Source organism: Scatophagus argus, chromosome 8 (assembly GCF_020382885.2).
Source record: "Scatophagus argus isolate fScaArg1 chromosome 8, fScaArg1.pri, whole genome shotgun sequence".
In the NCBI taxonomy this organism is placed as follows: domain Eukaryota; kingdom Metazoa; phylum Chordata; class Actinopteri; family Scatophagidae; genus Scatophagus; species Scatophagus argus.
In genome coordinates, this window is record NC_058500.1 from 11156000 (window position 1) to 11176646 (window position 20647).

At 43.0% G+C, this 20647-nt stretch overlaps 1 protein-coding gene across 13 annotated transcripts in view; it reads left to right on the forward strand.

The window, feature by feature from the left end:
* Positions 1–20647, forward strand: part of LOC124063278 (ERC protein 2-like) — a 149886-nt gene that overhangs the window by 95915 nt on the left and 33324 nt on the right. For 12 of the 13 annotated variants that reach the window (XR_006844079.1, XM_046396745.1, XM_046396746.1 and 9 more), the window contains 3 exons: positions 9869–10016; positions 14265–14426; positions 18393–18458. Coding sequence is in view for 11 of the 13 variants with exons in the window: in XM_046396745.1 (XP_046252701.1) it covers positions 9869–10016; positions 14265–14426; positions 18393–18419 (337 nt within the window). In the remaining 2 variants the exon portion in view is untranslated. Of the gene's footprint in view, positions 1–9868; positions 10017–14264; positions 14427–18392; positions 18459–20647 lie in introns of those variants that run through there. The other variant, XR_006844080.1, reaches the window with a different exon arrangement.

The window sequence follows — 20647 nt, forward strand, 5'->3', positions numbered from 1 at the left end:
TTTATCAGAGGGCCAGGTAGTAATCATGTTACCCTTTGATCTCATGATCCTTACTGATCTGTCTAAATACACAGCAGACCTGTCCAGACCTGGCAACAGCTCCTCTAATCAGCACCTAGCCTCACCTAGCTCACACTGTGTGTGTGTGTGTGTGTGTGTGTGTGTGTGTGTGTGTGTGAGAGAGAGAGAGAGAGACAGAGAGACTTTCTGTCTGTCTGACAGTGTCTGCATCTCTGTCTGTCTTTCATCATTTTTTTTTTTTGCTTTGACTGTATTTTTCCTCTCTGTATACTTTAAAGCACTTTCAAATAGGACTAATGGAGTCTGTATAAGTTAGCATGTGGTCAGAGTGTGTTTGTGTAACAGACTGTAAAGAAAGCATGTGGTTCCTGCTGCTCCAACACAAAGCACAGCAGTTTGAGCTTTTTTTTGTTTTACTTACATTTTACATCCCTTCATTAAAAGAAAACTTTTAACCAAGGTTGGAATCAGAGAACTGCTAATTATTAGCAGATGTGTGTGTGTGTGTGCGTGTGTGTGTGTGTGCTCGCTTTACGTGGTAATCTATGTGAATATTGTACCTAAGTATACTCAAATTTCCTTCGTCTCTGCTCCATGTACTTTTCGACTCCACTACTGTTATTTGACAGCCATAGTAAGATTAAGATTTTACTTGTCATGCTTTAGCCACTGAACAGTATATGAGCTCATTCAAATTAGCTGCACATCAAGTAGCTACAACTTCATTTGCACCTGCTTCTTCAACCACTGTTTATATCTGAGTCTGTGAAACGTTATTATACAGTGTGACAGAGTAACTTTAATATATATTTTTATAGGCACAATGTTTACAGATAAACAGTATGTTGCAGGGACTGCGAAAATACCACAATTTACCACTACATTAAATTAAATTTCAAAACTGTTTCTACAAAACACCTCTCCCAGCAGTCGGTTCAGGAAGTGGAGCTCTCTGCTGGTAAGACTCACAGCTCTTTGTGGATATTGTAGTTCTTGATCCGATGTGGCTGTGATTGGACATAACTGTGATTGGCTGATGGGGTGTGGGGTGAATGTTAGTTTGACCTTGTGTGTCCTTTACATGCTGACGGGAAATTGACTGGTTCAAGCTCCAAGGAAAGCTATAATTCTGAGAGTAATACGGGCCAAAGGAGCGTACACACATACATGCACACTCGGCTCGCACAGAGTAAAGTCCTAGCTGTGCTGTAGTAACCACATTAATTGGGTTGTGTAATTGTCTGGCAAAGCATTGTGGGAAACAGCCCATACAGCTCTGTCCCTTCACCTCAAACCACTTTTTAAACATGGACTCCCATCGCCATGACAGTGCTGTCCAGGAAATTGCTGAATATGTGTGTGTCTGTGTGTGTTATTCAGTGATTGCCTTTGTGTGTGTGCGTGTGTGTGTGTGTGTGTGTCTCTATGGCTCCTTTAAGGGAAGTGAGTGTGGTGGCCTCCCATTCCACCGCATGTCGGCTGTGGTTCAGCTGTGGTCCACCGCCAGGCCCTACATTTGGAACACAGAGAAAATACACCAAGGGTACTTGCTCCCACTGTTTTCTGGACCCGTCTTTCATCGGTTTGTATGCAAGTGTGTATCTTGGGTGCACGTCTGTGTGCGTGCGTGCATGTGTAATAGTACGCCACCATGTTGTACTCTCTGCCCCTGATATTTTAAGGCTTTTTGGCCCCACGTCATGAGTGTGCGCTGTATTTCCAGGCTGCAGTTAGATGACCGGAGTGAGAGAACTCGTACGGAGGACAGGAAAGGCAGGAGGAATGAGGAGAGAGGAAAGCAAGGCTGGTAATTGAAGGGTTCAGGGTAATACTTAGGCCAAGGATGGCTGTTTCAACGTGTTTGCATAACCTCCTTGAACTTAATATTTAGGCCCACTCTGGAGTGAGTATAGGGCACGACGGAGCCAAATAAAGAATGATAGAGGGAGTGAGAAGTCGAATGATAGAGAAGTCCAAGTCCAAGGCGGAGGTGATGCCATTCTCTCCTGCGATGAGTGGCTCCCCTCTTTGATTAGTGAAAGAAAGGGAGGAAAGGAGGAGTTATGGACCTTCATGTTCAAGAGCCTGTTTTTTCAGAGAAGGTTATTTTAACACAAGAACACGCGATACAATACAGAGAACCTCTGTTTTAAATGACACGCATTTTGAGTTTAAGTCACTGACAGTTTAGCGTGCCGACTTTGTAGCTTCTTTTACTTGAGTGTTTGTATCTAACATTAGCAATTATCATTTGACATTATGCAAATTGTTTAATGATTATTTCACATAGAGAGGGACCTGAAGTCACAAAATGCAAGTGCTGAAATGATTAGTTGAATAATCATTCAATCAGTTCTGATAATGGATTAATAACATATGTCTTTGCACTTCTCAGATGCGAGGACTTGCTGTTTTACATTGTAAACGGATTCGGACATTTTAGTGACTAAATGATGAATCAGTAATAAGAATTAGCATTCTGCCCTGTATTAAACTGCATGTGTGCGACAGGTGGCTCTACTTTTATATGTGCAATCTAATTTGAACTCAACAAAGCTGCCTCCCCTTTGCCACATATTGTATAGTTTCATCTTTTGATGTTTTAAAACAAGGGGTGGGACAGTGCAGTGTTCTGGTTGGATCAGAGACAGATGGGGGGGGGGGAGCATAACTCATCAGTGTTTATACTGAGGCCTTAGTGCTCTTTCTTAACATGCTGCATATGTGTGTATGTTTCTCCCTCTGTGTGTGTGTGTGTGTTCTTACAGTAGTGTGACTGCAGCAGTGGTACTCATTCTGTGACCTTCACCTCTCTCTCAGATGACAAGGAGCTTTAAACAACCCAGCTGTTGTATATATATATATATATCTATATGTGTGTGTGTGTGTGTGTGTGTCTGACTGCTAGCCGGGGGAGCTCTACGTGTATGTGGTACAGTACAGCCCCCTGTCTTGTTTTGTGTCCTTCAGGGAGACACCTTCAGTGTCAGCGCCAGTGAAGACGGAAAACAAACCCTTTTCTCTCAGAGAGTGGAAAACACTGCTCAGGTATTGGTGGGATCTCCGGAGCATTAGGGTCAGAGCTCATCTTAATGGTAGAGGGCTTTGTAGATGGGCCTTGTGCAAGGCAGTTTTGAGCTTGGCAGAAGCTTTTGACAAATCTGATGAGGATTTGTGTTTTTCTTGCATTGATGTGAAAGCTCCAAGTTACACATGTGCACGCTCAAGCAAACCCACACTCACATGGAGACGCCCAGAGTCATCCAAAGTGCACATGATAGCCACCACTGACATCCCACTAGGTCTTGCTTATTTATCTGTCCTGTTTTTACAATAAGAGAAAATGATCCTCCATTGCACTGATCCTCAGAAGGTGTTGCAGTGGAGCTTGAAGTGAGAGAGGACTCTTAAAGTTTCAGTATATTTTGACAAATAACAGATTATCCATCCAGTTGTTCTTGCAGCATCTCAGTGGATTTTGTCAAATTCAGTGCAGGCACAATGGTGTCAAACCTGGCAACATCACTGTGACTTAGGGATGCACACTAACAGACTGCAGAGGCTGTTGTTTGCCAAAAAATAGTTCCCCCAAAAACTCCAAATAGGACTTTTTCATCATGATTGGTTAATTAGTAGGTTAACCAGTCAGGGTTACAAATGTTTGGTTGGCATATGATGATCATTTCCCTTAAATTAGATCAAGGTATATTAAAATGATATCCATATGTCTTTTATATATCGGCACTGCCCTGGCAAGATTTTTTGAGGGAAAGCTGGATTTTTCTCTTTGTCTCATTTTTCTGTCTTCACACACCCACCTGGTCTCTCTCTCTCTCTGTCTCTCTGTTCCTTTCCGTCTGGGTCCCTGTCTCTCTGACTGGAATGCAGCAGTGGCCGTCTGGTCCTGCTCATCTCTGGGAGCAGTCAACCATCTCTCCTCGTCCTTGCTACCACTCTAAACATTTGGCTAGTTTTGGCAGATTTGTTGATTTTTGTCCCCTCGTATTTTCCCTTTTGTTGCTGTAAAACTGATACATACTCTTTCAATTAGACCACCCCTCCTTCCACCAGTCAGAGCACTATGGTGGGAGTGGGGGTGAGCGGAGTAAGTGAGTTGTATATTTTATTAGTGAAGTGAAAACACACACAACCTGGCCCAGTTCTGGGAGAACCATCTGCTGTCATGAATTTTTCTTGGGAAGCACAGCTCAAGGTTAGCATGTAAAGTTTATCATTCTTGTTCGAAGCTCAGGATTAGCGTGTACTGTCTAATATAGTTGTTCAAGAGGAATATTGGAGTTGACATGAATTTTCAAACAAGATAGGCATGCAGGTTTTTTGTACTAGGTATATGGATAGATCCTTTCTTATAAATTAAAATAAATAATGGCTTTAATCCAGGGAAGCATACAGAGAAAAGTGAGCGATAGGTGCATGTGGCATGTGGCTTCAGGTTAGCTGCTACAGGTTAGCATTGGGCTAATCCTACGTAAGGTAGCCAAAACTCGGACCTCATAAAAATACATTTAACCCACATTTAGAGTTGAAACATAGATTTACCATCTTAACTGGCTTTGCAATAAGCTTACCAAATGAAGGCAGAGCGTGTGTTTTATGTTGGAAATAGACATTTTCCTTACCTCCTCAGTTGTAAATAACACAGTGTTCTGAGGCCGTAAATAATAGTGTCACTCAAACATGCCCCACTCTCATGTCCTCTGCTTGCTCTCACCACAGGCCTCTAGAACTGCCCAGCCGGGGGCCCCCAGCCTTGTGCCGCACCTACACACACTCACAATCTAGGAGCGTCCATAAAATGCCCGTGGAATGTTTCTGCAGCGCTGGACAGTTAAGTGGTGGAAAGGCATGATCACAAACTAGAAGAGCTCATAATGGATGTTCTGGGAACAGATATTAGTGGGCTCCCCATGTTCTTGCTAACGAAATATATCACACGTGCACACAGGGACATGAAAGCGTAAATGTGTGGACAGACAGGCAAATGCGTGTGCACACACTCACACACTGCACTTAGGGGCAGACGGTATTGATGGTTCCCTTGGGCATCACACGGACGCATCTGTTTCTGTCCCACTGACTCTCCACACTCATAATTTCAAGTAAGTCATAACACAAATTATAAACACACATCCCTCAACCGTGACGCCTAGGAATAACATGGAGTGCGCTGAGCTGATTTAGGGTAGGCTGGGACTCCTAAATCTCTACCTTTGCTCCTTTCTTCTCTTCCTGCTCTCTTTTTTCCTCACTCTTTTCTCTCTCATGCAGCACAGGTGGCAGTCAGTCTTGTCAAACACACACTCTCCTCTTTTTTATTGCCTTCATCTCTCTCATCTCTTTTTTTTTTTATCGTTTTTATTCTTGACCCGTTTACTCCTCCGTGCTTTCTCTCCTTCTTCACAACCACAGTTAACGTCCCATGACATCTTCTTTCTTTGAATTTGTTTTGTGCAGATGTACGCATGTGTGTTTATGCTGATTTTTGACCCCATCTTAACCCCTCGTCACCCAGAAATCCGTGTGACCTGCCAGTCTCCCATCTGTCCTGTGACATCACAGTCCATTTCGACAGGAACCCCACCTCAAAGATGTCTTCATCAAAGTCTTCTCTCCTCGTTTTTCTTTCCTCATTCCTTTGTCCTGAATTATCTCCTTCCGCCGCACATTTTCATACCCTCCTCTTCTTCCACTTTTTGCATTCCTTTTTTTCATTCCATATCATCTTTGTTGACCCCCCTCTTTTCCCTCTCACCTCCCATGGCATGGTCATGTACTTTAGCCATCCATCTCCCACCTCTGTGGATCCAAATGTCTCAATATGTCCCAGGGACCATGACGTTTCAATTGGAATCACATGTTGTAGCCAAGCTGAGAATTTCACCCCTTATAAATAAGATGTCAGTCCAGTCAGTGCTTTTCTGTGGAACCTTACATACTCTCTCTATCCTTCACTGTGATACTAAAAGAAAATACAAGGAATGTGAGATGTATATAAATTCACAACTATTTCTATGAGCATCAAATGTACTTTGTCAGCCAATGAACTTTTATCTCAAGCTAAAGTTCATGAGATCTTTGACACCTGAGATCCAGCAGTGGGATTTATTTGTCCTTTTATTGGAATGCCTTATGACTTCTCAGCGCATGAGGTCTGACTTTTACAAAGAGTAATCGCAGGTTCGTCATGAAAAGCCATATCATTGTCGCCCTTTCAATCAGAAGGGAAATTAAGATAATCCTTTGTTTGTGCAGGACACGCCAAGTTGAAGTTAAGCAGGGAGGGAGACAAGAGGGGAGGAAAGAGAGAGGGTTCACCCACTCGAGATCAGCCAACAGATACAGTACAAGCATTTGTCTTTGTGTGTGTCTGCTGTGTGTAAGTGTGAGAGAGAGAGACAGAGAGTGTGTGTGTATGTGTCTGATTGATGAATCCTGTCTGCTAGATTCATGTACATTGCAAGTGTGTTCTACAACTACGGCCAAATGGCTTCTCAAATTAGAAGTGATTAAATACTCCAGAGTGATTCAGGTTCAAAGACTGTTAGTAATACTAATCAGCACACACACTCACACACACGCAGGCAAACACAACAACTGATTGAGGATGTGGTAGACAAAGTTTACAGGCTGGCTAATCATAATAATGTCCTCCTTTTTATTGTTTTAGGAAGACATCACTCAGCAGAATCCTGCAGTACCACTCAGAGAGCCCCCACAGGGAGACAGCAGTGTAATCTGCTCGGTTAATTTAGAGCCTGGAAGTGATTTAGCTTGCATTGAAGCATGGCAGCCACTGTGCTTCAGAGGTTTAGTTCAGTCAGGCAGGCTCAGAAAGTCTTTCGGTCAGTCAATAATTTTCAGTTGTAAAATCTGTGCTCGGCTGACGGCATAGATATGACAGCACCACGGCACGTTCTGGAAAAAAAAACAAAAAACAAATATACCGTAATTCAGTTTAAGTATAGTTTTTCCTTTTCTGCAATTTCCTCTACCTTTTCTGCAATGTCAGTCACAACGTCTAAAATGTCAGAATGTAGAGAAACTACAAAGGTTTTGTACGTGGCTTGAGTAACCTGGGAGTGTGTCACTTTCTGAAATCAACAAAGTATCACATTACTATTATTATTAGTGTTTTTGATATTATTATTATTATTATTCATTTGTAACACAAACACCAACACCATGTCTTTCATTAGTTTCACTTAGCAGAGGGAACTTGATAAATGGGAGTGTAATCATGCTTGATGAAGTGACTTAGTGCTCATCAGGGCAAGATGGATCTCTGTTTGTCCTTTTCAGATGAGTTCACAGATTAGATAAACCTCCCCTTTAAAACTATGGTGGGGGTGAGTACCGCTAACCTTAGACCTTTACAGTTACATACTGATATAAGCAGACACAATTTTCAAGCTGTATGCAAGCAGTTAATAAAGGAAACAAAGATATGTGTAGCTCTGCTACTTTTGATTATTGGGATGTGTTCTCACACTGGAGTTTCCTTGTCTGGCAGTGTGGTGTAAAGATGACCATCCGGTGAGTAGGTTAAGGCTGTTAATCTGACACACTGTTTAGGAACAGTGACACATTGTGCTGCATTCCTTGCCCTTATTTGACTCTGTGCATCACTACGCTCACACAGTCAAAGATAAAGTAATGGAACTGGGATTGCTGTTGTGCCGCACTTAAAAATCCAAAATTAATCATTAGGTTTGTTTGGCTGTGGATATGGAGCTTGACAGTATGAAGAGGGATTTCAAAATTAATGACACAGTTGTTTGATTTGTGGATTTTAACTGTGGATTTTTTTTGAGAGTATATATTTTTTTAACTTTAAGAACTATTTTCCCCATTCATGAATGGCCAGGTCAAGCAGAATAAGCCTGCAGCCTAAAGCACTTGCATTGGTACAATTCCAGTAAAGATTTCTGCATTACAGTGAGCATTGAAAAGACTAAAAGCATAGGTGTGGGGCGGCAAAAAGTGTCCTGCTTTGTGATTAATGGTGTGATTAGCTATTCTGATCCATGTCAGAACCCACAGGCTTGCACGCACAAATGCATGCACAACATGCATGCACACACACAGATATATTAATGGCCTTGAATGGGAGAATCCAGAATCCAGATGCGGCATGCAGATAATTGTACTCAAAACACTGAATGTTGAGTTTCAGGCCAGCAGGACTTTATTCTGAGTTCAGCATGTTTATTTTCACAATTGAGTTATTTCTGTGGGGACTTAAATCATGGAATAAAAACACTCCAGTGCAGGTCAATTTTTAATTGAGTCCAAAGTGTATTTTGAATGTACCCTCCTTCCTCCTCTTCCTTTACCCCTCACCTCAGACAAACCCACACATTACCGTACCATGCTGGTTTAATACCCTCTTAATTTGAAATATGATTCAAAAGTTTGGAGTGCAGCCACGTTATGCTTATCCAACTTAAAATAGATTATACAGTCAGAGTATTGGGACACTTGAGCATTACACCAACAGGGACTTTAAAGACGTCCCATTCTAAACACATAGACAGCTTTGCAACTGTAACAGCTTCCACTCTTCTGGGAAGGCTTTCCACAACATTTTGAAGAGTCTCTATGGGAGTTTTTGCCTGTTCATGCAGTAGTGCATTTGTGAGGTCAGGCACTGATGTTGGACAAAAAGACCTGGCTCACAGTCTCTGTTCCAGTTCTTCCCAAAGGTGCTCGATGGGGTTGAGGTCAGCGTTTTCCAGTCAAGTTCTTCCACAGCAAATTCATCCAACCAATTCTTTATGGACTTTGTTTTGTGCACTGGGACACAGTCATGCTGGAGTAGAAAAGGGAATTCCTCAAACTGTTGTCACAAAGTTGAAAGCATAGCATTGTTCAAAATGTCTTGGTATGCTGAAGCATCAAGATTTCCCTTCACTGGAAGTAAGGGGTCAAGCCTAACCTCTGATAAACAGCTCTATACCATGCCTGAAATCTGAAACCTGAGACCTGATGGTCTTTCAAATTAACTTTGCAGAGACAAGGAAGCATACAAAAATGTGTGTGTTACAGTGTCTTGAGGTCAACATCTATAGTAGAGGACTTGTGTGCGCCTGGCTATCTATGGGAATGTGTATTTACAAGAGTGAGTCGATAGAATGTGCGTTTGTAACAACAGTGGATGTACAACATCATGCTTGATGACCCAGATAGTCATCACAAATCTGCTCTGAAGGCTCAGACTTCTGTCAAAGGGCTTACGCAAGGAATTCTCATGAGTCCTGTAGGTGTACATTTGTACATCTGGTTGTGTGGATGATGACGTTTGCTGGTATGTTTCCTCTGCACCTGTAGACTGTTATTTGTTGCCCCCCCACACACACAACACACACACACACCCACCCCGTTCACACACACATTCACAGACAGACACACACCCTGTGGTAAGCAGTGGTGACAGAGGTAAGATGTCATATCCTCCTCAGCCTGCTCTATTAGTCTCCATTACATTATTACATGCCCATGAGTCACACTGAGGTACCACTAAGACAGCACTTAGCAGACCACTTCAAAGATGTCTGCTTCTTTTCTGCAGAACTTCTGTCTGAGTTTAAGGAGCTCTGGAATGAGTGAGTTTGCTGTGACATCTGCTTACGTACAAAGGCCCACAGCTGCAGATATGGGTGTTGTGGATCTGCGTGTCCACCTGTCTGTTTTCTCTGTTGCTCTGTAAAGCATGTTTTTTTTTACATTTCAACTGTTTTGAAATTTGAACCCTTTTTTAAATATTCTGTCCATTTTTGATAACATTCATTCTTGCCTCTCTCCATATTTTCTGCTCTCACCATCTCAGGCAGCAGGCTTTGCTGGCAGCCATCAGTGAGAAGGATGCTAACATCGCCCTGCTGGAATTATCTTCCTCCAAACGGAAGAAAGCCCAGGAGGAAGTGATGGCTCTGAAGAGGGAGAAAGACAGGCTCATGCACCAACTGAAACAGCAGGTACATCCCTCCATTTACAGCACTCCTGGTCTAAGAGGTTGACTCGCCTGCAAATTAATCAAATGGAGCCTGGCCTTTGTGGTCACTGTTTAGGACTGATTCTGGCTCTGTGAAACAAAAAAGGACTTAAAATTCAAACCTGCTGTAGATGATGAAGGCCTTGCCTGCACTTAAACAGCCTCATGGGCAGACCTTTGAACTTTAAAACAAGGAGCAGGTAGAGGTTAATAATTCCTGGTAGTTAACAGAGTAGACTTCCCCGCCTTAAACCACAGTTACAATGTTCAGTCATCATAAGCCAAACCAGTCATGCAGGAGCTACGTCCAAATCTGGGCACATAAACATGTGAGCAGAGTTGTTCTCCTAACAATCATGTTGCAATCAGTGCTGTTAAAGGCACTCAAGTCACAGACGTAGGTGGGTATGATTGATGAGTCAACGGCGGACCTTTTCTGTTTCACATCCTCTGGTCAAACAGATAGAAATTCCAGCGTGCGCATACCTACGTGCACACGCCTATTTGTCTGTCCTGGCTCTTAGTTTAACCTGACGCTGATGAAGGTATGTGGGTCATTAAGGTCTGGTCAGACCACATCAGTGACTGAGCTATCGTGAATGCTAACGATAATGAGCCAACAGCAGGGAGTCCACATATATGGTCTCCTGAGTCACAGGGGCTTCTGGGAAACATGGTGCAGTTAGAAGTCAACAGATGCAGTGGCTGGCTGCACATTTATGTGCGGACCTATGTTTGTTCGTGTCTCGTAAACGGTAAACAGTTCCTAGGGGGTGCAATTCTATTCGAGGAATTTCAAGGAAAGCCTATTATCTGTTTATCGCCATTGGATGCGTCATGTTTTCCCGTTGGGTAAACAGCAGTTACAGTCCACCTGATGATGTGATGAGCTCTAATTGCAATGATGTGGCCTCCAGGCCTGGAACAGAGGTACAGAATGGAGAGGAAAAGAAGGCAAGAATGGGAGAAGAGTGGGCAGTATTTGCACACACTTTCGTTGCTTTGCTTTCTCATACATGCAAACCTGGCTTCTTCAAAAGTCCTCAGACACATATGCATTATAAATCCATGTCAGTTCTGCTGCTAAGTGGAGAGGTGTATCAGGCAGTGTTATGGCCACCTGGCAACAGGGCCCTAAAAGTGTGGGTCATCTATTAATGTTATGGAGGTTGTAAAGTCAGTAGCTCTTTAAGGGAGTCTTTGCACTACTTGGGTTCCTTCCTTTCCACAGAATGAGCTCCCTGGAGGCCATGTTGTTCGATGTGACACACACCGGCTCTCTGTCTTCTGACCCGTTGGCACATGTATGAGGATAGGTTGCCTTCCTCAGGTCCTCATCAGCCGATGGCGGAAGGAAACTGACCAGGAAATGCCAAAGAATTATGGGACTCAGAGTCTCATAGGAGAAAGCTGATCTGTAGACAGCAGATAGATTTACAGATAACAATGCCCTGTGTGACCTCCCTACATCCCTCTTTTGGAAGATCATCTATGTGTGTGTGCATGTGTGTGTGTGTTTGCATAAAGCCACCGGTCTAAGACAAACTTTCCGCTCTCAGGCAGTTTGCTTCCCTTTGAGGCACAGGGCTTCTTTGGGACACACAAAAACACATATACAAAGGTACAGACATATATGCTCACACAGACATGTGCATGAAAAGTGTAGTGTTTAGACTTCTCAAAGAGAGAGTCAGAACAAATGTGTCCCCATGTGGGAATTCTCTGAGTGGTCCCATCGTAGTGATGGATGACCAAAGTCACCAGTGCTTTAAAGCTGAGAATGAAAAAGATGAATTTGGAGTCCTCAGAGGTGTGCCTCTTTCTGTGACTTTCTCTCTCCTTTTCCCTTTCCCTCTCCCTCTCTCCCCCCTCCTTTTTGCACAGACTTAAGCATCCATGCTCTCGCTTTGTGCTAAAAAATGGATTTTGCGTTCGCAGACGTATACCGTTTAAATTGACTCATGTAAAACTATCCTGCCTGTTCGAGCGGGGGTCACTGTGTTACTCAGTTTCACTGGGATAGCATGGCAATGTTGTGCTCTCACAAACACACACAGACTTGATCAAAGGAGTAAGTTCCAAGTGTTGTGAAAATTGTGCAGCCTTTCCCCAGCTGCCTGTTTGTTTAAGGCCTTTCTTGTCAGCCCCCTGTGTCCATATGTGTTAACACAGCTCTTCTCTAATCAGGACAGGCCTGTGATTTACAGAGGGCTTGGATTGAGGTTTGGGATGCAGCTGTGAGCACGGCAGCGGGATCATCATTGCCATGTTTACACCAGCAGCTGCTCTTTGATACACATTCAGAGACCACTCACTGCACACACATAGCATATAAGCCAAATCTGTTATGGTTAGGGATGTCAATGAAGAACTTTCCTCTCCTCCGCTAGCAGTACCACCTGTGTCTATTCCAGACTGCCTGATCTGCAAGCAGGCCTGGAGGCCATTACTGAGCTGTTTACTCTGCAAAGCCTCTAATTAACACTAATTAAAACACACACATTCCACCACACAGACATTTTATATGTGCAGACCTTCTTTACACGTGCACACAGGAATATGCCTGTAAGAAAAGAGTGGATGTGTGTGCTTTTGCATGTGTGTGTTCATGTGTCTGTTTGAAGAAACTGGATGGCCACATGTGGGCTGACCTGACCACACAGTAAGACTCCTCCAGAAGCAATTCATCACTGCATTCATTCATTTGTGTTTGTGTCTCAGGTTGTTAAATATTAACTACGTTCACAGATGTAGACTTCTCATCCTACCATATATGGTTGTTATGATTAGATGAAAAGGAACAATTGATGTGGTTCCTATTAGATGAGCAGCAAGGACTGAACACATGTCAAAAATATTTCTCTATGGGAATTAAATGCCATTCTTAGACAATGGGGAAGAATCTGTGTCTACAACATGTACTGTGTAGCAGTACAGTAGTGTCATCAGCTGCGTGGTATATGATAGTAATTGTCCTAGCCTCAATGACAGGTGTCAGCTCTGTAACTGTTGCGTTGAAGCCAGCCCCACCCAGTCACACCTGCTACTGTCAACACCTGAGGTCACGGAGGGCTGTATACCTCAACCTAGCCTTTAACTGCTTTAACCACTGGTCTGGTGTCTGTCTGAACCCTCCTCCATCCCTCACTCTTCATTTTTGTCTTTCTCTGTCCCTCTCCCCACGGTGTCAATGTTCTCACCTTATCTAAGCAGCTCTTCTCCAATTTAAGCTAATTGCTAACCTCTTTAATACCAGCCACATCCTCTCCTGTGATCCTGACTGGCTCGTTTCCTCAGTCATTAGGCCTGAGCTCCTTATCACAGCAGTGATGTCCCCGGGCCGCTGACTACTGTAACACCATCTCCCTCCTATCTTCACAGCTGAGTCAGATTTTTTGGTCTCTTCTTGCCACGGCTGTCTCTCATTTAAACCAGGAAGACCACAGCATTCTGGATGAGAGACGTGTGCATATCTTTCCTTCCAATCATCTTCATCCCATACGCAATCCCGCCTCCCGCTCTGCAGTCATGTCCGGCCTCAGGGGAAGAATCTGCAGTTAAGGGGATAAAGCTGAGCCTGTCAATATATCTGCACCCACTCTGTCTCTGTCTATCTCCCAGACAGCTGGCCTCGCTGGATTTAGGCTGATTGTTAACATTAGTCAGCCTAGGCTGTTATCTCTCTCCAAAGCAATGATGTTGGCAGGATGACAGCCTCCTCCGCAAACACTCACACAAATACACACAGATGTACTGACATACATACAAACAAAGGACACATAGTCTTTCTTACCCATTTACAGGCATGCATATTTGACTGTAATTTTAATCAATGACATCTAAAATGAGGTTGCTTCACTCGAGCCAGAAAGCCTGTGGCCTTAGGCTCCTTGAAACACACACTGACTGTTCTTGCTACCAGGACTCATCTACTTCAATTAAATGATAATCTGCAATATGGATGACATTTGACAGACTTACAATATTTTTATCAGGCTCTCCAACTCACTCAATTTACGACCTGTCAAGTGTTGTTAGCGGCACTGTTTTTATCATCTTTGATGGCTTTCAACATGCTTGCCCCCCCATCCAAGAATCTCTCAGCCTAATCATTCTAAGGCACTAGGTTCACTTATAAGAAACAAATAAGCAGTGATGGGGAAATAACCGGCCTAGTTTACGCATGTTATAATTGCCAGTTATAAATTTTCTTGTTTATCTTTTTTGTCAGACTCAGAGCAGAATGAAGCTGATAGCGGATAACTACGAGGAAGATCACATCCACCCTCAACATCACCCTCACCATTCTCACCATTTGCATCCAGCAAATGTGCATCAACGAAGCCTGCCAAGAGGGCCCCCCCACACCAACCACCGACCACCAATGGACCAGGTCACTATGAATGTGCATGGACACACACTCTCACACTAACTAGTTTAAAGCTAAGGCTTGTTCACACAAGTTGACATGTCGTGTGCTCTCATCTTCATGCTTTTAAAGCTGATACAGTTTCATATTTGTCATCTTCACCACCACTCAGTTGTGGTTGGACTCGGCACCATAAAATTCCCTCTCTCTTCTCCTCTGTCTTTTCTCCTTCAACCCCATTACTTCCTGCCAAGTCAGACTTATTCATATCAGCTAGATAAGGAGCCCGAAGGGGAAAGCTGCCAAATGAGTGTTTTTGATTGATGGGAATTTGTGTGTGAGATTAGTTTATATATCACTCATCTCTCATACAAGCGCCTTCTCTCTGTCTGAGTATCATTTCCAGACTGCCCTGAGGACAAACTTAATGTGTCTGTTCAAAGACAGCTGAAAGAGAACAAACTGTTGTTGTTATCAGTGCAAAGGGTTTGTATATTTGTGTGAGCGTGCGTGCGTCCAAGTGTGCATACTTTAGGCGTGTGCGTGCCTGTACGTGTGCACGTGCAGTTGTACACCTGAGTCTTTGTTGATACTGTGTACCCAGATGAAATCACAAATGGGTGAAAGACTGTTAAATCATCTTTGTGCTTCGGTCTTCAAAGGAAGACAGAGATGGTTTCACATTCTTTTCATCAGCTGATAAAAAGCTTCTCGTTATTTTAAAGCAATATAAACTCATCACAGCTCTATTGTTGTGAAGAGTTTGTGATCGGGGGATTCCAAACTGTGAAGATGAAGTGTGTGAGTGCGAATGTGTGTTTGGGGTTTTAAGGCGAATACCTGGGGATTTCCACCTCAGTCTAAATTCCCACATCTGTTCTATTTGATATGGACTATTACATGTTTCTAGACTTTATAAATGTTTCTGAAACTGCTATCTAAATTGGAGTCAAACATGCACTGGGGATCCCCTGTCCTGAACACCTCGACCAACACACGCACACAAGCGCACAATCATATCCACACGTCATCCCACACATGCCTCAGCAATATGTAAGAGAGGATAGCTGGTTTTAATATTGTGTTAGTCTTTTACGCCTATTTTTGATGCCTAAAAGAATGTGAAGCTCTGGGGCTTGAATGACATCTATATGAGCACTTTTCAGGCTGAATAACAGCCACGCTTCACTTATATATTATTGAGTTATGGATTTTTCCAGCATGAGTTTAGAGCTGGGAAGTGAATAACATGGAACATAGATTACCCCTTGAAACAACCGTGTAATCCCAAAAGGGCAATTTTTAAATTTAAGCCTTGTAGTTATTTTATGTTGTATTTTTCATTGCTAAAATAATATTATAAAGCTATCAAGTCTCTGCATTGTTCTGTTGTTTTGTGGAATACTAGCAACCACAGAAGATTTCATATTAAACTGTGAGCTGCAGGAGGTCAGTGTTGAGTATTAGTCTCCTTTGCTTTGCACTTATAAATATTTTTTCCCCAGTATGGCTATCCAGCACTGTTTTACTGCAGCACTTTTTATATTGTTTGACATATGAAACAGTAGCTTTCTGAAAGTGATATTTCAATTTTTCAAGTTGGCCTGAAAAAGCCTCGCAAAGAAAGTATTATTAGGGTTGCTGGGAAGTCTTATTAAGAATGTGGGAAATAACAATATAACTCATAAATCCGAGCCGATTCACTGAATAATACTTTCTATTAAAGTTGAATTTGTCTATAAGAGGAAATTGTGATGACTCAGGCCTTGTATGCAGTATTTTTGGGGGAAATTAAAGGTTTGGTTCGGTCTGATAAAAGACAATGCCAACAAATGTATAAATATATTCAAATTGTATTGATTTAGCTCAAAATGTCCATATGTCATCATACACCTCTGTCCTCAAACTACAGCCAAGCTCTGTCGCTCTGCCTCTTGTGTCAGTTGTGACACTTTAAAACCAACAGACCTTGTTGACAGAGGTCAGCCAATTACCTCTTGGCTTTTCCTCATATCTGATCTTTGACCTATTGGGGGGAGTTCACCTCCAAGGTGTGTGCATGTGTGTGTCGTTTGAGGGGGGGGGGAGGGGGGGGCTGATGTCAAGTCATACAGTGTGGATGTCACTGGAGTCCCTGTGGTGAGACTGTTTTCCCTCCAAACACAGGACTTCTCTTTCAATCACCTTCTTTCAAATGTGATTAATTATGCCATTTGTTTTCCTTGAACACTTCCCTTCTGTCTGTTGTCTTCCTTTCTAAACCTTTTTACTATGCTTCTGCCGTCCGTTTTTTTAATCACACCTCTACTGACGCTTCTTTTACTTCAACATCACTCTTCTTCGTGGTGTTTTTTTCTTTCCACCCACTTTCTTTTTCTCCATGCCCCCCTGTCTCTTTCCTTTAATGCCTTCTCTCCCACCATCTTTCCCCTTTCAAATATAATATCCAACTGCAGACAGACCAGTGGTTCAGTGCATTTCCTGGTCCAGAAATGCCACTTGAAGGATGATTGATGATGATAATGATAATGATGATGAAGAGGGTCTGCACGCTGACTCTGGAGACCACAATGCCTTTCCAAGATACAGCTTGTGCCTTGAATAACATAACAGTGACCACACATACATTTTTTTGCATTTGCATTTGCTTAAACATATACAGAGTGCATGGACACTCAACTGATGCATTTAAGACACGTAAGCACATATGCATGCACTGGAATAGTGGACACACAAACACAAAAACACACTCAAAAGTTTTCCAAGGAACTAAACCACATGTCAGTCAAAAACTCACTGCTAAAGTTAGTGGGTTCATCTCAATCCTCTAACTATACTCCCTGTCTTCTATTTAATCTGCGGGTGTCTGAGGACAGGTGAAATCTAATCAGAAGAGACAAGCACTGGAAGTCAATTTAGCCTCTTGAGACGCACCCCAAGTTTGTGTCTCGGCATGGAGTGTGTGCAGTTTGACCGGCATGTTGTGTTCATGTTGTTCTCATCTAGACATGCCAGCACCACTGCCAGATACTTGGCAGCAGCCTCAGAAGGAAATAGAAAACAGCCATAAAGTGTTTATCAGAGACAGAATTATACAGCCTTTTCTTTTGGGTTGTTGTTATTTTTTTTTAAGCCTTAACATGCTGCCTGGTTCATGTTTATGAGAAGTAGCACATGGTATTTGGCCTGCTTGTGTGTGCGTGTATGTGTGTGCGTGTGCATGTGTGTGTGTGTGTGTGTGTGTGTGTGTGTGTGTAACCCAGCAGAATGAGTGGCTGTAGGTCTGGCTCTGTTTACAGGGCCTGTCAAAGCCATTCACTATATGTTAGCATTTAGCATAGAGCATGTTCCATTGAAGGGCCATTATATCTATAGCTTAGCTGCTTAGGTGTAGCCTACTGAGTTTACTGAGCCTGTCATAATCACTCAGTCCAACCAAAGCCACTGTGGACCATGGCCAAGGCCCCTGTGTTTTTCACTTTTGTGTAGCATTAGCATAGACTCCACAGCCTAGTTTAGCATTTTGCAGGCAGGGGCTTGGCTATAATGAGCTACCAGCTCATGCTAACTTTTGTAATGTTATTGTCTGGGCGAATTAGCCTTCTTGTTAGCAGAGCCCTTGCCTGCACAGTTTCAGCCCCAAGGAAACCCCTTGTGTGTTTAGTTATTGGTTCCTAACAATCACACTGCGGAAAGCATTTCATGATATCATACACAGCTTTTCTAAATGAGGAACATGAACAGGATTGTTTTGATTAAAAGCCACAGGGGGTTAGGAGGAGAAGAGATTAGGCAATGAGACTTTATTTGTAAAGACATAAGCACTGGGTGAGACTTTGTACTGTAAATACTTTGGTATGAAAGGAAGCCATTTTTTTGCAACATAAATACAGGTTTTGGAGACTTTTGACATAAAATATGAACAACCTGTTAACTTATTGTTAATGAATGGTTAAGGACAATAATGTCTTTTTTCCCATTTTCTCACAGGATGATGAAGAAGGAATATGGGCGTGATGAACATCGCCATGGTGACACTGCATCAATTTGTCCACAGTGAGTGTCTATTGCACAGCATTCTTTTGCTAATTTTAGATTTAATATACACCTTGCCATGGTGTAGATCTATATATCCTCTCCAGCTATTTTAATGATCTTCCACACAATAGGGTTTCTCAGGGGGCTCGAGTAACCATTAGCCGGGAACACTGATGGCACCACAATAACCACAACATTACCCAACTTTGACAGAAGAGTGTAATAGAACCCAGCTTCTTTTCCCATTGCTTATGAATTTCAGTTGACAAAAGGGCTTCAGTTTATTCAGAGGTTTATGGCTGCCTCTCTGTGAAGTACTCGTGCTGGTTCTGTCGCTTACTGCGTGTGCACTCCATGGCTATTTAGTCAACTCTGTGGTATTAGACCTGTACACACCCAGCAACCTAAAGCAAGCATACCAGGGCCCATAGGTGATAAAAACGACACAGTGAGAAAAACCAGAGATGGACAAGTCTGTCTCTCTGTGCCCCCTTTTTTCATTCATAGTAAAGTTTTAGCGCACCACCCCACCCTGTTGTGTGCCAGTGTGTGGGGTAATTAATTACAATGCAATGCAGAGCAGTCATGAAGCTTTTTTTAAGGCGGCAAGCTAAAAAAGCATAAAATGAAGAATGCAAAGTCATAAAGGGTAATTCCTGTTTTATCGAAGCCCCCCCATAGACTCAGGATGCCTTTGAACGTAGACGTGCAGAAAGAAAGACTGAGCGGGGAGGTTTACGGTTCGCTTGGAGCTAATATGTTTGTGTAAGACAAAGAGAGACTGAGAAAAAAAATGATTTATAAGTATACATGTGAGAGACCAGAAAAGAGAGGGAAAGAGAAAGGCACTTATATGTGGGAAACGGAGAGAAAACCAGGCATCATGTTATACTCATAGTTTCCAGTGCATCTCATTCTTTTCCCCTAGTAATCCACAGGTGGACCATCACAAGCAGATTCTGTCTCTAACCTCAGTGAATTAGTAGTTGTGCACTTTGCCCTCATGCTACTCTTGGGATTAAGAGTCCTATAGATTGTGTATGAGCAAATGGTTTGTCTTCCTGCAGTGCAAAGCTTTAGTGTGTTTAGCTATGATGTTTATGTACACATTTTCAAATGTGTGTGTGTGTGTGTGTGTGTGCAAGAGAGCCTTGCTAAGCTATACAGTGCTGGAGCAGCCCACATAGCCTATAATCCAGTCCATGTGTGCTGAGAATGCAGCAGTGTCAGGATTCACCGTAATGAAACAGACCACACTGCCCCCTTTCTCCCTCTCTTTCCATCTCTCCATCTTTTTCCATCACTCCTGTTCTTTCCACCTCTCCCCAGATTTCAGCTTGCCCTGGTCTAACGTATATTCCTTCAAGGTAAAGCGAGAGTTGGACCCGTGACTACCCTACTGCCTCAGTATCTCCAATCAGATATCACAGTGACGCGTGTATGTGTTTGAATGTGTGTGTGACTGTGTGTATTAGTGCTTCTTATCCCAATCTAATAGAATAAGCCCAGCACATTAGCCTTTAGCAGAAAGTGGTGTTGTGGCTAGCGATATCAGTGCTACTCATCTATCCACTGCTGTTATTCTGGCAGTGCACAATGTGAGCGCAGCTAACATGTCTTAGCCATCCTCTGTGTGAGAACAGATGGGAGCCATTTAGCGGTGTGTAGCTACAGCGCAATAAGGCCAGACCTAATCCCCATATCCTGTCCCTGAGTGAGCCCTCCCTAATATGAGCAAACGGAGATGACAGCACCGATAGACAAATAGCCGGGAATCTGTGTGCCTTTGCTTTGATTGGTGTTTCTTATGGATAACCTTGACTCTCAGTGCTAGGCTACGTTTTGAATTTAACACAAACCTAAGAGCTGACTTTGAGCTGGCCATTTCAAGTTCTGAGCGCCCAGGTGTGGATTTGTACTGGTTAGTTATGGTTCTTTCTAAAAGGACACTGTGCTCCGATTTGACTCATTGTGGTTGTCTATGTCCTGCTGTTGATTACAGAGGTTTTGTTTACCCTCTTGGCCTCTCAGACCCCCCCTCTAATGAAATAAGAATGTCCTTTTGGACAGAGAGCACAAGAGAAGGGGGTTGGAGGAAAAAGTGAAGGGGAACATGGGGCCAAAAGAGTGAAGCAAAGTGGGGGGAAGAGGTTTTCTGGAAACATTATGCTTTTATCCCACCGTGAAGTTATTTGTACTGAATGAAG